Here is a 15,252-nt window from a genome sequence, read left to right on the forward strand (position 1 = left end):
ATCGGAAGGTGTGGTGTGGGGACCTGGGGCTGAGGGGGAGGCGGCAGGAGAGAGGGTCTCACTGTGCCCCCAGTCTTGTGTGCCAGGTAAGTTGAGGAGTCTGTTTCTTATTAAGTACACGGGAGGCTTTTGTCACTTACAGGAAAACCACCCACTTATCTGAAATCTGACCTACTTCGGGTTCGAGCCAGACAGGGCTTCTGCATCCCACAGGGACACTGGGGCTGTCCAAATCCGTGCATCCAGCTAGTGTTCAGGAAGGAGCAGCAACCCACCACTGCTTCCCTGTCCACAGAGGCACTGGGAGCAGGGGCTGAGGTCACCTCCCCTGGGGTGGTGTGTGTGGGGGTAGGCTCAATAGAGCCCCAGGTCAGATCCAGAGGAGTCACAAGCTTTGTTTCCTGCCCCAGATGCTGCAGATGCAGCCCTGCCCTCTTGGCATGCTGTGCCCCCAGTGTCACTTGAGGGCCTGCATCCTGATGGAGCCAGCAGGGCTCTGGGCTGGGAGCCAGGACATGGTGGGCATGGAGGGACCCAGCGTCTTGTGGACATGGACGACTCAGGCCAGTTGTCTGAGGCTCTGGCCCCCCACATCTGTGCTCTGCAAACAGCCTTTGCCATTTTTTGAAAAGCCACTTTTTAGTTCTACCAAAAGGGACATTTTATTTGGTGGTTGGAATTTCCTGGTCACCAAGAGAAATACAAATTAGAAATGAACAGTTCTTTGGAAGGCTTCCTGGAGATGGTAGCCTCACGTTCTGATAAACAGCAAAGGGAAGACAAAGGATGGTGGAGAGAAAAGGAACAAGGAGTGATACTTGGCTAAACTGGAGTGGCAGCACCAGCCAAGGTGCAGAGGGAGGAACGGCAGAGGCTGTGGTCAGTGGATCCAGATAGCCCGGGGGCCCCAGAGGCCTAGCCTGGGCCCGAGCGTGCAGGGTAGCACGGTCTAGGAGCAGAGCCCAGAGGTTGAGGTCCCTAAAAATCAGACTTCGGAATTGCACAGAGATGCAAGTCTCATAAGCCGCCACCCTCAAGGCCCTGGTCCCTGGAGAGGGGCCTCCTCAAGGTCTTCACTGTGGCTGTATGCTGTTTGCTGTGCAAGAAGCCGCAGGCCCTTGGGGGGATGGCTCAAGGTCTGTGGGACCTGGGGAAGCTGCGAGGACGCTGGAGTGCGCCACAGGGCCTGCACCTAGCCTTGTTGGCCTCCTCTCGCCCAGCTGTGTTTTGGGTAGGGACAGATGTCTTCCAGCTGGTAGAGTGGTGGAGGGTGGGGCCTCAGCAGTGATTGGCTCCTGGTCCTCCAGGAGCGGGTCAGGGGTGGGGGTGGGGGGCCAACGCCCTGTGCACCAGGACAAATGAGGTCATGTGGTCATGTGTTAACTGCCACTCACCCCCTGCCCTGGAGCCAGACTTACAGGGCATGTCATGGAGCATGTGCTGCGTTGGCTGAGGGAGCATGCAGGATGAAGGGACAGTTCAGGGGGGAGAGGAGCCCGGGGAAAGTGCAGAGAGCCGCCAGGGCTGCCCAGTGCTGGAGGGAGGCCCCAGCTGGGGTGAGAGGCTGTTCTGGCTCCAGAAGGCCCTGTGTGGAGCGTGGGGGGGGGGGGGGGGGGGGGAGGCTGGAAGGACCATGGGCCTTGGAGGCGGTGGGGAAATGCCCTTCCTCTGTGGCGCCCTGCTCTCTGGCTAGGAGGAGCACCTGCTGCACAAACTGCTCCCTCCTTGTCTGTACCAGTTCCTCAGCTTCTCATCCAGGGGACGCGGCACCCCCTGCAGCTCACAGCTTGGGAGTGGAGTGGGAGGGTAGTTAGTGCATGGGCGCTGGTGGTTGTGGTGAGCAGGAGAAACCCCCACCTGGGGCTTTGGGGTGGGGCTTGCAGCAGGGCCTGCCTCCAGCTCTCCGTCCCCTCCCCTCTCTAGACTTCAGTCTCCTGTTTGGTTGAAGGGGCGGGGAGGAGCAGCCACAAAGGATTTAGTGTCCCCTGGAGCCCCAGCAGCCCTCCCTCCCTGAGCCCTTGGCCACTATGTCCCCTCTGACCTGTATGGCACCCCGTGTGCAAACATGGAGGCATCCTATGGGGACCCGTGGACCTGTGGTGCAGGGGCCACTGCCATGCCACCAGCTAGCACAGCTCCACACCACCACCCAGGCTTCTTGCTAATGCCCCCTTGGGTGAGTTGACCTCTAGCCTGAGCTGCAGAGGGAGGAGGACCCCTGCCCCCCCCTCACAGGCTTTGCTCCTCCAGAAACACCAGGGGGGTCACTAGGCATTTCTGCCCCCTCCCTGCACCTGCCATCCCGTTATACTCCCAAGTGTAAGGAAATGCCGTTCTGACTGATTTCTAGCTCTTGCTCTGCAGAAAGCCTCTCCTTGTTCTGCGCACCCCCTCTGCCAAGAATCAGCCAGGACCCCCGCCCCAGTCTACTATGAGACGTTTCTTGTCCTTTCAGCCTCCCTGATCTTAGCAAAGCCATCTGCTCCCCTCCCCTCCCCCCATCTCTCCTCTTGCTTAGGAGACCTGCAGACAGAAGGGAATGGAACCCCAACTGTTGACTCAGCAGCAAGTGCTCAGGCTGATTCCACAGCTGGAAAGGAGGGGAATCACTAGTCACTGGGGCTGGTGCCCGCACTGGGCCGACTGGTGGTGGTGCCCCAGCGCAGGGGGTGGGGTGGGGGGTGTGTGTGTCCGTGGCCGGCACCGCTTCAGGGAGGGGTCTGCGGACAGACTCAGGCAGGTGCGGGGGCCTCCTTGGCAGGAGGAGGGGATCCCAACAGGCACAGACTGTCCTGCCCAAGCTCTCCTAGGAAACAGCATAAGGACGGCTGCACACATGGGACTCTAGGAGCACCCAGAGCCTTGCGCCTCAGGTTGGGGGTGGGGGGTGCAGATGCCGCCTTGCCTCCAGCAGCTCACGGTCTGAGGGAAAAGAAGACCCCAGGCTGACTCCTCCAGGGGGTGGGAGCCCAGAGTGGGGAGCTTTGCACAGGGTGACAGGCAGGTGCTGAGGTGGGTCTGAGCAGAGAGTGAAGAAGCCTCACGAGAGGGTCAGGGGTGAGTCAGGGGAGGAAGTAAGGTCCTGACAGAGGCAAGGCCAACGCCCAAGAGGCTAGGGTGACACAGAGGGACCCTGGACCACCGCTGGGGGCCCCCAGGACTGTGGAGAATGAGGTGCAGGCCCCAACCGCTCCTGCCTGACCCCCAGGTGATACAGCCACTCCTCTGCCTCCAGCTGCCTGCCTAGCCCTGCCAGGGAAGAATCTGCGGCCCCTTACCCTGCAGCCCAGGTGTAATTACCCTTGCCCCACAATGCCCAGATCTGTGACCCCTGCCCGGTGTCTCTGAACCCCCAGACCCGCTCCCCCCACTGCAGTGGTGATTCAAGCCCTTACCCTCCATGATGAGAGAGAGAGAATGAGAGAGAGAGAGTCTGAGACAGAAGGAGCCCGGAGTACTTGGATCCCTGTGGGAAGAGGTTGTTGGCGATGATTTATTAGCCAGGCAAGAATCAACAAACAAGTTCTAACATCTGTTCTCGCCAAACCATTCCTCAGACAACAGCAGCATTGGACCAGGGCCCAGACTCTAAGGCTCAGAGGGCCAAGGAAATCAGACTCCAGGAGGAGAAGCTAGGGCAGTGGGAGGCAGCAGGGGCACCCTTGCACTCTTCCTTGGAGGACTGCGCATCACCGAGCCACCACCACCACCACCCACCCGGTTCTCTGGGACTTTGGGGAGGGAGCCCGTGCCTGGGTCCCTGAAAGGGAGCTGAGTCTGCATCCGCTCCTCTGAACTCCAGGCTTCCTTGTGGGGGCCCTGATCTGTCCAGGGAACAGGGCTAAACTGGGATCTGGAGTTCCACCGGCACCCAGGCCTCCATGCTGTGGAACTCTGGAGAGCAGCCAGATTTCCTGTCAGGAAATCTCTGACATTTCCTGTGGAGAGGAGGACATGGGGTAAGAAAGGGTGCCAGGCAAGGGACCTAGGAAGCCTGGGTTCTAGTCCTTGGCCCTGGCCCAGTCACTATCCCTCTCTGGCTTGTCTCCACATCTGCACCTCCAGGGACTTGGCCTGGATCAGTGATGGCAAAAGAGACGCTGCTATATTGCCTCCCTCTCTGCCCACAGCAGACATCACTAATCAATAACAGTGCTCTGTTCTGCTGAGTGTGGAGATGACCTGAACATCCTTCACAGCGCAGTGCTCTAGGCAGCCGCGACCAATGGATGGCAGTTGGCATGTGAGATGACACCTCTGTGCATCTTTGCAATAGATGATGGCTGAGGTCCTTTCTAGTCTGATTGCCTACGGTTTGTTCCATGCACATTTCCTGAGAAGGGCACCTGGGGTTGGTTCTAGGTTATCCTCCCCCAGCTCAGACTCACCGTGCTACTGGGGAGGCCCCAAGGGAAGCCACACCTGTCCTTTGTCTTCTGTCCTCTGTCTAGAAAGATTGTGAGGGAGGGTGTGCCCCCAGCAGGGCAGAGGCTGGTGGGGCACAGAAGGGCCTTGTCCAGTCACAGAGTTCTCAGACTGTGGTCGCCAGGCTCCTGGATTCTGCGGAGAGAAGGATGATCCTAGGTCACGCCCTCTATCCTTCACCTCTCAGGCCTACCTGCAGCCTCAAGGGCTGTCCTCTGGTCTTAATGCATGTCGGCTTGCATAGAGGAGGCCTAAACTGCTCTCATTCATTCAGCAACCGTTTCCTGAGGACCAGCTCTGTGGCAGGCACTGTGCTGGGTGCTCTGGAAACAGATGACTAAGTCCCAGCCCCTGCTCAGGGGGCTTGCACTCTCCTGGGAACGAGTGGAGTTGGGTGTCCCAGGTGATCAGTGGTATGTGTGGCAGGTGTGTATGTAGCACAGGGGGATGGCCACTGTGGTTGTGTTTGGGAAATCTGCAGGGAACAGAAGGACACACTGTCTTGAAGGATGGCTAGGGCAGTGGGAGGTGTGCTCAGAGAGACGTAAAGAGCTTAGTGAAGATGGCAGCAGCTGGTGGGGGGCTGACGAGGAGGTCCTCTGCCTGCACCAGTATGGATGGCCGCATGGGCCAGCTAGCTGTTTTAATCAACTGAGCCGTCCAGGCGCCCTGAGCTAGCTGTTTTAGAAAGACCATTCTGACTTCCTTGGGGCAGAGTAAATCAGAAATGGCAAGATTGGTGGTTAGACCAGTTAGGAAGCTTGGAAAATCCTGATGATGGATGCTGAGGCTGCAGCTTCGGGGCGGGGGAGGGACCCAGCAGGAATCTGAGGCCTATGAGGAGTCAGGGTAGAGGGAATGTCTAGGGAGCCCTGGGGTTCTGGCTGGGATAGTCAGGTGGCTGGAGAGTCATTCTTCTGGCTGGGAAACAGAGGAGGGGCAGTCTGGGCAGAAAGGTGAGAGCGTGAGAGTGGGCTGCTGTGCCAATTTCAGGAGGCTGTGGGGTACTGGGGGCTGAGTGGGAGACGTGGGCTGCTGGTTCATCTCTAGTGCCCAAGCTGGGGGTGAGGGTGGGGAGACAGGCTTAGGGGCTGAGGCAGGTCTGGGGCATCGCAGGGAGGGTGGGGAACGGCCTGTAGAGGGGGCAGAGGCCTAGGGAAAGGGTGGAAGTGGCCAGGAGGTGTCACGCCGCTGCCCTGGACTGGGACACTGGCTTGCACTCATCAGAGGACTGAAGAGGTGCGGGGTGGGGGTGAGGGTTGGCAAAGGGAGTGTGTGGAGGAGCAGGAGAGCAGGTGCCTCCTTCCCTGAGCTCATCAGAGACAACAGGAGGGACTCCCAGTGCTCCCAGCTCTCAGGCTGTGAAGGGGGAGGGGAGGGAGCCAGAGTGGGAGAGGCCCAAGTTCCAACGAGGAAGAGAGGACGATGGCTGGAGCCAAGATTCCTGGTATTGGCGGGGGGGTGGGGGGGGGGGGGGTCTGGGCGAGAGGGGCGGACCACTATTTCTTCTGAGAAGTGGAGAGGGATGACAGAGGGGAGGCTTGTTCCAGTGACCCCAGGGCGAAGACAGGGAGCCGCTTCTGGGCTCCTGGCAGCCCGGAGGCTCTCTTTGCCCCGCGATCTCGGACCTTCACCCTGGCCCCGGCATCCACTCGGACTCCTTCGCTATCCTCCCCAGTCTGGCTTTCAGGACGTCCTCCCCGCGGTCCTCCTTCTCTGGGCACTGCTTTACCTGGCTTCCCGGGACAGGCCTGGACCGGCATTTCCGCAGGGCCCGGTGCCCGAGGACGCAGGGGGGCCCCCCGGCCCCAGGCGGGACCTCCACCTCCACCTCCGCATAGACGTTGCACTGGGCTTCCCCGGGGCTGCCCCGCCCCATGGCGTAGAAGGCGATGGGCTCGTCGGGCTCCTGGTAGATGGGATGGGAGGGCTTGGGGGGAGGGGCCGGGCGGGGCTTCGGAGCCGGGCTTGTGTAGACTTCGGGGGGCAGCTGGGGCTTCGCAGGCAAGGGAGGCTTGGGCCTGGGCTGCTGGGGAGCCTGGGAGAGAAGGCCAGGCCGGAGGGGAGGGGGCGTCAGAGCGACCCGGGCGGGGCTGAGGCTGCAGCCGGTGTCCTGGAGGCCCCGCCCCGCGCTGGGCCCGCCCTCTGCCCTCCCTCAGCCCCTCCGAGCCCAATACCTCCTTGGGCTCCCCGGCCCCCTCCTTCTGCGTGGGGGTTACGTTCTGCAACTTTTTGAGGATCAAGCCATACTGAGGGTGTGAGTCCTGGCTTTTGTTTCCAGAGTCCGGCATTTCAGTGCTCAGGGAAAGTCCGACGGGCTCGGGAGTCTGCAGGGAAAGGAAGCCTCAGGGATTTGGTGCAGGAGGGATGGTGGGTGGAGGTGGCCAGGTCATCTGGGAGACAATCAGCTGGTGCTGATGCAGGGTGTGTGGGGGGAGGGGCACAGAGATTCGGACCCCTTGGGTTCCCTGGGTGAGGAGCAGGGTTGGAGATGGTAAGGGGGCCCCACGGCAGCGTGGAAAGCAGCTCAGCTCACAGGCTGTATCTAGCATTGACCTCAGTTCCACCGGGAACGCAGCCAGTCTGCATTTGTGCCTGTGGTTGTAAAAATGCAACAAGACTTCAGAAGTTTTGAGCCTAAATATTTTCAGCATGGGGACAGATCTCCAAGACTGTCCCATCTGTTTATTTCTGCAGGAGCGGGGGAGTACTCCTTGGAGGTTTAAGCTAGACATTTGAGGGGCAGAGAGACAGCCTCCAGGAAGATGACCCTGACGGTGGGAAGGTCCCTTTCCATGATAGCTGGGCTTTAGCTCAGCAGCCTAGCTGTGCACATGCCCAGGGCTTCTGGTAGACTCAGGCCACAAGGCTTTCCTCATGCTTCTCGTGTCCACCAAGTGCGTGTCCGCATCTGGAGATGTGCGAGTACTGCGGGCTTTCTGGATCCACGTCAGAATTCTCTTTCCCTGCCCTTACCACCTCCTCTCTCTGCATTCCTTTTGTGACTAAAAAAGCAGCACCCTCACCCTGCTGCTGAGACAGCTTCTCGGGAGCCACCCCCCAACTCATCTTATGGGGCACCAGCCCTGCTCCTTCCGCTGCCTCAACAACTTGACACCTGCTCCCCTCTCTTTGTGCCATAACCATTACCCCAGCTCAGGCCTCTTAAGTCCTCCCCTGCCTCAACTTGGTCTGCAACCCATTGTTCACTGGCGGCCAGGGTGAGCTGAACAAATTCCCCTGGCAGTCTTCAGCAGCTGCCGGTCCTCCAGGGGAAAGTCCAAACTCCAGAGGAGTGTTGGGACAAGACCCTTTGAGACCTGGTTGTAGAGCAGGCACCTGACAGCTCTGCCTTCAGCTCTCCAGTGCATCGGCTCCCCTCACCTCCAGACTTCCCTGCACCCTGTGCCCACTGCTGGGGATCTTCATGTCCACCATTCCTGGTGAAGGTCCACATAAGACTTGCCCACAGGCACACTTCCTTGAACTGACTTCAGTCAAGCCTGAGAAACCGTTCCTGCCAGTACCACCAGTGAGCTCCTCCTGGCCAAGGCCAGTGGTCAGTTCGGGACCCACTGGCATGCCCTTCCTTGGGGCATTTTCTTTGCTTGGCTTCTAGAGCATCACATGCTCCTGGTTTTTCTCTTCTCTCCCTGGCTGATCCTTCTCAATTTTCTTTTTCTTTTTTTAAAATATTTTATTTATTTATTAATGAGAGACACAGAGAGAAGGGGGGCGCAGAGACACAGGCAGAGGGAGAAGCAGGCTCCAAGCAGGGAGCCTGACGTGGGACTCGATCCTGGATCTCCAGGATCAGGCCCTGGGCTGAAGGCAGCGCTAAACCACTGAGCCACCCGGGCTGCCCTCAATTTTCTTTATAGGTTTGCTCTCCCTTCTGCAAACTCTAAATGCTGGAGACTTAGTATTCCCTTCTTGTCCATTGACACTCCCTCCCGAGTTCGATTTCAGCCCTCCTGAAAGCTTGACAATCAATCCTTCTATATGCTGATGACTCCCAGGTGTTTATCTCCAGCCCAGACCTCTGTCCCAAGCTCCAGACCCACATATTTAACTGCCTACTGAACATCCCATTAAAAAGGGGGATACCTGGGTGGCTCAGTGGTTTAGTGCCTGCCTTTGGCCCAGGGCGTGATCCTAGAGTCCTGGGATCGATTCCCCCAATAAACATGGGGTCCCTGCGTGGAGCCTGCTTCTCCCTTTGCCTGTGTCTCTTAAATAAAAGCTTAAAAAATAAAATAAGTAAATAAAAGCTTAAAAGCTTTTATTTAATAAAAACTTAAAAAAAATCAAAACCAAAAACCCCACATCCTGCATTCTGCCTCCACCTCAGCCACCCTAGCCCAGGCGACCACCAGCTCACCTGAAGTATTGTAGTTTCTCCATCTGTCCTCCTTGCCCCATCCCCAAACTTGCCAGATCATGTCAGTCCTGTGTGGTGCCATCCCCCCTCACTTAGAATAAAATCCGAAATCCATGTGAGAGTCTACATACAGGGTTCCCTTCTTTCATCGCTGCTCTCATGTCCAATTCATCCACCTATGCTAGTTTCCTGACTTCTGTCAGTCTTCCTCAAACACCTCGGGCAGCTTCCTACCGCAGGACCTTTGTACCTGCTGTTCCTCCTGCCTAGAAGGTTTTTCCTCTAGTTGCCTGCATGGCTCCTTCCCTTACTTCATCCAGGCCTCCCTTCAAATGTCTCCTTACCAGAGTAGCTTTCCTTGGTGTCCCTGTGTAAAACAACCCCAACCCTGTTACTCCCTGTCTTATTAGCATGCATTTATCATTACTGGACATACTACAGATTATCTGTTTCTCTGTCTTATGTGAGCGCCGTCTCCACACTAGAATGTAAGGTCCAGAAGGCAGGGCTGTTCTGGTCAGTTGTTCCTGCTGTATTGCCAGACCCTGATCGCTGGCTGGCACCTGTGTCCTCGGACTGCCTGACCACCCTGGGGGGGGGCACTCCCTGGTGTGCTCCCTGCCACACAGGCCCTGGTGGCACTCACTCTGCATTTCCTCTCTTCTCATACTTGATTCTCCTATTCATCTGTCTTTGCTGCCGGTAAGTGAGCTTTGTGGGCCTGAGGCCTGTCTTGTTCATGGTTCTATTTCCAGGGCCTGCCAGCGGGAGCACTGTGCTGTAGCCCTGTAGCCCCTACTCAGTAAATAGTCCTTACTTGAAAACACAAATGACCCCACGTGCCTGCTGTCTTTGTGTGGCTGAGCTCATCCGTGAAGGACCCCTCCCCAGCACTCGAGGGGATCCTAGGGGCACAGGGTGGACAAGAGACCTATGGCTGCATCGCAGGGGGGGATGAGGTGGTGGCCAGGGTCCCTGGAGCCAGGGGCTGGGGGTACCTGGCGGGCCAGGGGCTCGGTGAGTTTCTCCCCATAGGGGCTGAGCGGGCACGCTGTGTAGTGTTGCAGCAGGTCCTGCAGCCTCACGTGAGCGCTGTCCTCGCCTAGCACCACGTGGCGCCCATCCCCAAGCTGGGCCAGCAGGAAGTGGCGGCAGCGAGTCCGGCTCCTGGAGGGCACCCATGGGATCAGAGCCACCTCAGGCCTGGCTAGCCACCCAGGCCAGGGTCTCTCTCCTTCCCGGCTGGCCCCTGCCCTTCCTGCATCAGGAGCACCCAGCCCACCCCGCTGGGGTGGCCAGGGCACTGCCCCTGCTCTTGCCCCCTCACCTGTAGGTCAGCACAAAGGTCACAGCGCTCTCACTGAACCGTACCAAGTAGCATCCCTCAGGCTTGGTCTCCAGCAGCCTCTCAGCCTCCCTGTGGGTGGTGGAGAAGACTTCTCCAGCCTCCTGCCTGTCCTGGACTCTCAAGGCAGACCCCAACCCCCAGCCAAGCAGACTCAGGTGACGTAGAAGGGTGAAGAAGATAGCAGAGAGAAGTGGGGTCTGCTCCCAGGTGCAGGGCCTGGAGAACACAGGGGCCAGAGGTCCCACCCAGGAGAGGTTTCATCCCTGCCTCATCCTGGAGGACACCCTGGGGTGACAAGAGGCTTGTAGATTTCCAAGGTCACGGGCTGAACTGGAGCAGAGGAGGCAAAGCTGAGGGATGCAGGAGGAAGGGCCTACCAGAGAGACAAGGAAGAGCAGAGGCTGGTGAGGCAGAAAGGTCAGGAGATCTGGGGGTCGGGGGGGTCGGGGGGGCGGGGGGACCATGAGGTCTGGAGGGCCAGAGACAGGAGCCGAAGCTGAAATCCAGAGCGGGGGGGGGGGGGGCCTGTAGCCTCCCTGGTGACCTCCTCCAGGACATGCCTCAGACACTGGCCTGGGAGCCTCCAGGACTCATGGTTGGACTCGCAGCCTCCACACTCTGCTGGGCCTGGGCCCCAGGACTTGCCCTGCCCCTCTCTGGGCCTGTTTCCGCCACCTCTGTGACTCACCTCCGGGTGATGAAGCCGTGGAACCAGGCTGGGGCTGCCCCGTGCTGCAGGAGCCAGTGGGCCTGGGTCTTCTGGAACCAAGCCCGGGTCTCGGCCTGCAGGGACTGGCCTCCTTCCCCAAACACTTCATCAGCCTTCTCGGCATCCTCTGGGCTAGAGGCAGCCTCTCGGGGTTGAGGAGATGCCTGAAACAGGGGGAAGGTTCAAGGAGGGGGAGTTAGCCATGATGTATGGGCTTCCTCCTGACCGTCAGCCAGCTGTGCCTCTGCAGCCTCACCGCTGCTCCCCATCCCAGTTGCCCATTCTAGGCTATAACTACCCAGGAGGTGCCTTTCAGGGTCCAGCTTAAAACCCCTTCTTCAGCTGCACTTGCTTTTTTTTCCAGGGAATTTCTGCCCACTTCCCTCTGGGCCTGCAGGCCTTTTACCCAGTAGCAGTTAGCTCTTAACCTGAGTGTGAGGCTTCTGGAAGGACAGGCAGTCATTCCCTGGCCTGCAGGATCAGGGAGATGATGCTACAACCTCTCACCCCAGAGGACAGAACGAGGGAGGACTCAGCCTCCTGTGGGAGGGGCTGAGCTGGATCATAGGGAGGACTTTCTAATGGCCCCATGGGTGAGAGGGACGGAGGCCCAGACGCACTGGGCAGGTGAAAGTCAGGGACAGAGATGCAGAGGTCTGCTTCTGGGACTTGGTACCCTGTACCCTGGTTACCCTCAGACTCAGCCTGTGCATCCCAGGGATGGTAAGGGGACAATGCAATGAATGAAGGAGGTACTCCCCATCTCCCCTCCTACCCCCCCATCTCCCCTCCCTCTCCCTTCTCTCCATCTCCTCTCCCTCCTCCTCATCTCTCCTCCCTATCTCCCTCCCTCCTCCCCATCTTCTCTCTCCCTCCCTTCCTCCCTCTCTCCTTCCCTTCCTCCCTTCTTCCCTCCCTCCCCATCTCCCTTCCCTCCCTCCTTCCTTCCATGCCCTAGCCCTATAGGCAGCCCCAGATCATTCCTGCTTTTCCCCTATTGGCCTTTATCTACCCTCAAGTCCTCACCGATGGGAGGAGGGGAGCCAAGGAGGAAGTGGTGCCAGCCGGGTTCCCCCTTACCGCAGTGTGGACATCTGGGACCCTGGGGCTGGGCTGGGCCTCCTCAGCCTTCAGGGCCTGGATCCTGGGCCCCTGGAGCAAGCCCAGATCCTGGCAGCTCCTGCGGGGCAGCTCCAGGGGCTGGAAGGTGCTGAAGGTAGGGGCAGGGGCTTTGCCACTTCCTGTTAGCACAAAGAGGTCGGGGTAGCGGGGGAAGAGGGGGGATGTCTGGGTGAGAGGCTACCTCTCCCCCAGGCTCCCAGGAGCTCTGTGTGCCTCTGATGAGAGGACAGGGACAGTGCCAACTGGGGGTCTCTCAAGGGAGAGGAGTAAGGAGTCCAGGAGGCAGGAGCTGGCAGGGAGATGGGCATGGGGAAGCAGAGAGCCCCACAGCGCAGGTGTGGGGTGTGGGGCGCAGCGAGGGGGTAGGGTGGTGTGTCTCTTCAGGGCAGACCTCTGCTCTTTATGTTCCAGATCCTCTGCTCATCGCCCTCCCTCTGCTAAGGAGCGCTCAGCAGACCCTGCCACCTATGTCCCCAGGGCTGAGCCGACTGGCGCCAGGAGAAGTAGTTGTAGGCTCCCTGCCCATCTGCCCAGCCAGTTCTGGCTTGGGGTGGGCCCTTCACCCCTGAAGTGGGAGCTCAGGCCTGGAGACAGCAGGGGATCTGAGGGTCTGGATGTCCTTCCACCCGCCATCCAGGCTTCGCACTTACCTTGGGGAGAGATCTGGGCCAGGGGGAGCTCCATGGAGCCAGGCTAGGAACTGAGCCCCTGGAGCAGGGTGTGTGTATGTGCTCTCAAAAGATGTGCACACTCAGCAACTCATCTCTCTCACCCCAGCCCCCGAGGGCAGGAAATGTCGCCTTACCCACAGCCCTAACCCTGGCAGAGGACCCACGTCATGGAAAGCCGTAAGACACTCGTCCCTCCTCCGGAAGCCAGGCCCCTGAAGGTGGTGATGGTGTGATGCTGTGGTGGTGGGTAGTTGTGTCATTCTGCCCTTGGCTGTTGGGTATTGGGAGGTCCTGCCTGCTGTCTGACCTCCATCCCTCCTGTTTCTCCCTCTACTCCCTCACTCCAATCTGGGACCACCTTTCCTCTCCCTGCCTCCCTCTCTGTCTCCCCCTCAGCTTGTTCTGAGCAGCAGCAATGGGGATGTCAACTTCAAAAGGATATTTGGGATCCTGGGAGATTCCTACTCAGGATTGTGCTTTTAGGACATATGAGGAGTGACACGGGCAGGGCTGCAACAGGAAGGATGTGGGGAAGACTTCTGGAAGGACTTTCTGAGGTCATACGAAATCTTTGAGATGAAGTGGGTGGGAAGGAAGGGGGGCTGGCTTCACCTTCCAGCAGATAATAGGACTGGGTTAGGGCAAAATCCGGCAATCCTGGGGGGTGGAGGGACAATCTGGAGGAAGGAGGGGAGATCCAGAGGATGGAGGTCATGATCCGAAGCAACATTGTGAGCAGTTATTATAACATCAATGCTGACTTCTTAAACTCTCCCTGTGCCTATATTTGCTGCCACACCAGAGACCAATCCCATTGCTCGCTCATTTGATCCTCACAAATATATGGGCAGGGAACATTACCCCCATTTCCAGAGGAATAAACTGAAGCTCAGAAAAGTTAAGTGCTATGGCCAGTTGTTTCAGTGTCTCAGAAGTTGGGATTAGAAACTAGACCTTCCTTTACTAACTTCACCATGATTTAAGCCAACAGTCCAGGACTAGGTGCCAGGCACTGTTGTTGGTCCAAGAACACAGAGAGAAAAAGGATCTTGCTTCAAGATGTTAGGTGGGGGAGCCAGGCCTGCCAACAGACACTTCCCGTGAGGACACAGTGGTGTGAGTGGAAGAAGGTGGGCAAAGGTGTTTCTAGAAGAGGGACCAGCATTACAAACACCCATAAGAAGGAATGAGCATGCATACGTGCGTGTGGGCAGCCTTAGGGGACTGAGTGGCTGGGGCAGGGGCTGGCTTAGGGTCTGCAGCTGGATTATCTGCTGCTCTCTGCCCAGGAAGGAGTCTGGACACCCAGCTTACAGCCCGAAGTTACTTCCCCATCAGCTCCAGGCAGGGGAGCGCTTTCCCCACCGTCAATGCCCTACACGGCTGCCCACACCCCAGGACCTTACCTCCCCCGAGCTGCCTGCTGTCTCTTCCTGAAACATGTGGCCTTTCCCTGGTCCAGCCCCCCGGGGTTGGTGATGAGTCTGGTGCTCTCAACATGTTCCCCAAGCCCTTCACTGTATTGTAATGAGCCGGTGGTGGGACTGTGCCCTCCATGGCCCCATCAGACGCCAGGGTTCTGCTCTGTGCTCAGCTGTGCGGCTGGGAGTCCACTCAGCACAGCCCAATTCTGGAAACCCTGCCCGCCACTTTGGTGCACTTTGTGATGATTGCAACAGAAGCATTTTTCACCTTCCAAATGGAATCACTCCCACGCTCTTTGTCTGGAGGCCTGGGCGCAGGCCTGCAGCCTGAGCAGGTGCAGGGATGTCAGACACAGGTACAGCTGACCATTCACCGCAGCTCTGTCCAAATGCACCCCAGCTCTTGGCTCTTGTATGGGCCTCAACATCTCCTAGGACGGAGGTTGTTGGGAGAGGATTAGTTTCTCTGAGGCTCTGACTGTCTCTCCCCTTTGCCTGTGTCTTGTCCCCCTCTACCCCGGTGGTGGGGTCAAAATAGCAGTCCCTCCATCTCTCCCAGCTTCAGATGCTCCTCTCTTGAGGGGCGGCTGTGGGATTCCACCAGTAAGTGGGCGCTGAGCCAGCAGAGAGTACAACTTAGAGGAGTGGCTCAGGTACTGGTTCTTTGCTCCCAGTTCCTGGCACCATGATGGTCACTGTTAACCACTGTCTCCTCACGGCTAGGGCAAAAGTCCAGACCGCAGGCTCCTGTTCTGGCTGGGCTAGTGGAGGCCGGGGTCTGGGAGCCCCTCTGCCCTGCACACAGCTGGGCAGGGGTCAGGAGGGGCTCAAGAACACACATGCTGGATGGTTTGTGTGGTGCCCCCCATGCCCCCCCAGCACCCTTTCCCTGAGCCCCCACATCTATTAGTCTGAGCTGTCATAATGAAACACCACAGACTGGAGGGCATAAACAACAGAAATTTATTTTCTCACTGTTCTGGAGTCTGGAATTCCAAGGTCAAGGTGCCAGCAGGGTTGGTTTCTGATGAGAACTCTCTTCCTGGCTTGCAGATGGCTGCTTTCTCGCTGTGCCCTCACATGGCCTTTTTTCTGTGCTGGCGCTGGGCAGGGCTGGGCAAGTACCTCAGGTGTCTCTTCCTCTTCTTACAAGGACACCCGTCCTATCAAAC

General features: G+C 58.4%; 1 protein-coding gene across 3 annotated transcripts; it reads right to left on the reverse strand.

Annotated features, from left to right (window-relative positions):
• Positions 1–3,463: 3,463 nt before the first annotated feature.
• Positions 3,464–12,786, reverse strand: SH2D2A (SH2 domain containing 2A). 3 transcript variants are annotated; one of them, XM_077901155.1, is made up of 9 exons: positions 12,636–12,786; positions 11,944–12,104; positions 10,843–11,027; positions 10,134–10,223; positions 9,805–9,973; positions 6,603–6,752; positions 6,158–6,463; positions 4,389–4,560; positions 3,464–3,938 (listed from the first exon to the last, which is right to left on the reverse strand). In XM_077901155.1, exons 1-8 carry the CDS (start codon positions 12,667–12,669, stop codon positions 4,393–4,395), a joined length of 1,263 nt encoding a protein of 420 aa, XP_077757281.1. In that variant the 5' UTR covers positions 12,670–12,786; the 3' UTR covers positions 3,464–3,938; positions 4,389–4,392. The 3 variants fall into 3 exon arrangements, with proteins under 3 accessions (XP_077757281.1, XP_077757280.1, XP_077757282.1); XM_077901154.1 differs by having other exon boundaries at positions 11,890–12,104; XM_077901156.1 differs by lacking the exon at positions 6,158–6,463 and having other exon boundaries at positions 11,890–12,104.
• Between the last annotated feature and the right edge of the window lie 2,466 nt (positions 12,787–15,252).

The sequence above is a fragment of the Canis aureus genome, chromosome 6 (assembly GCF_053574225.1).
Source record: "Canis aureus isolate CA01 chromosome 6, VMU_Caureus_v.1.0, whole genome shotgun sequence".
Lineage (NCBI taxonomy): Eukaryota > Metazoa > Chordata > Mammalia > Carnivora > Canidae > Canis > Canis aureus.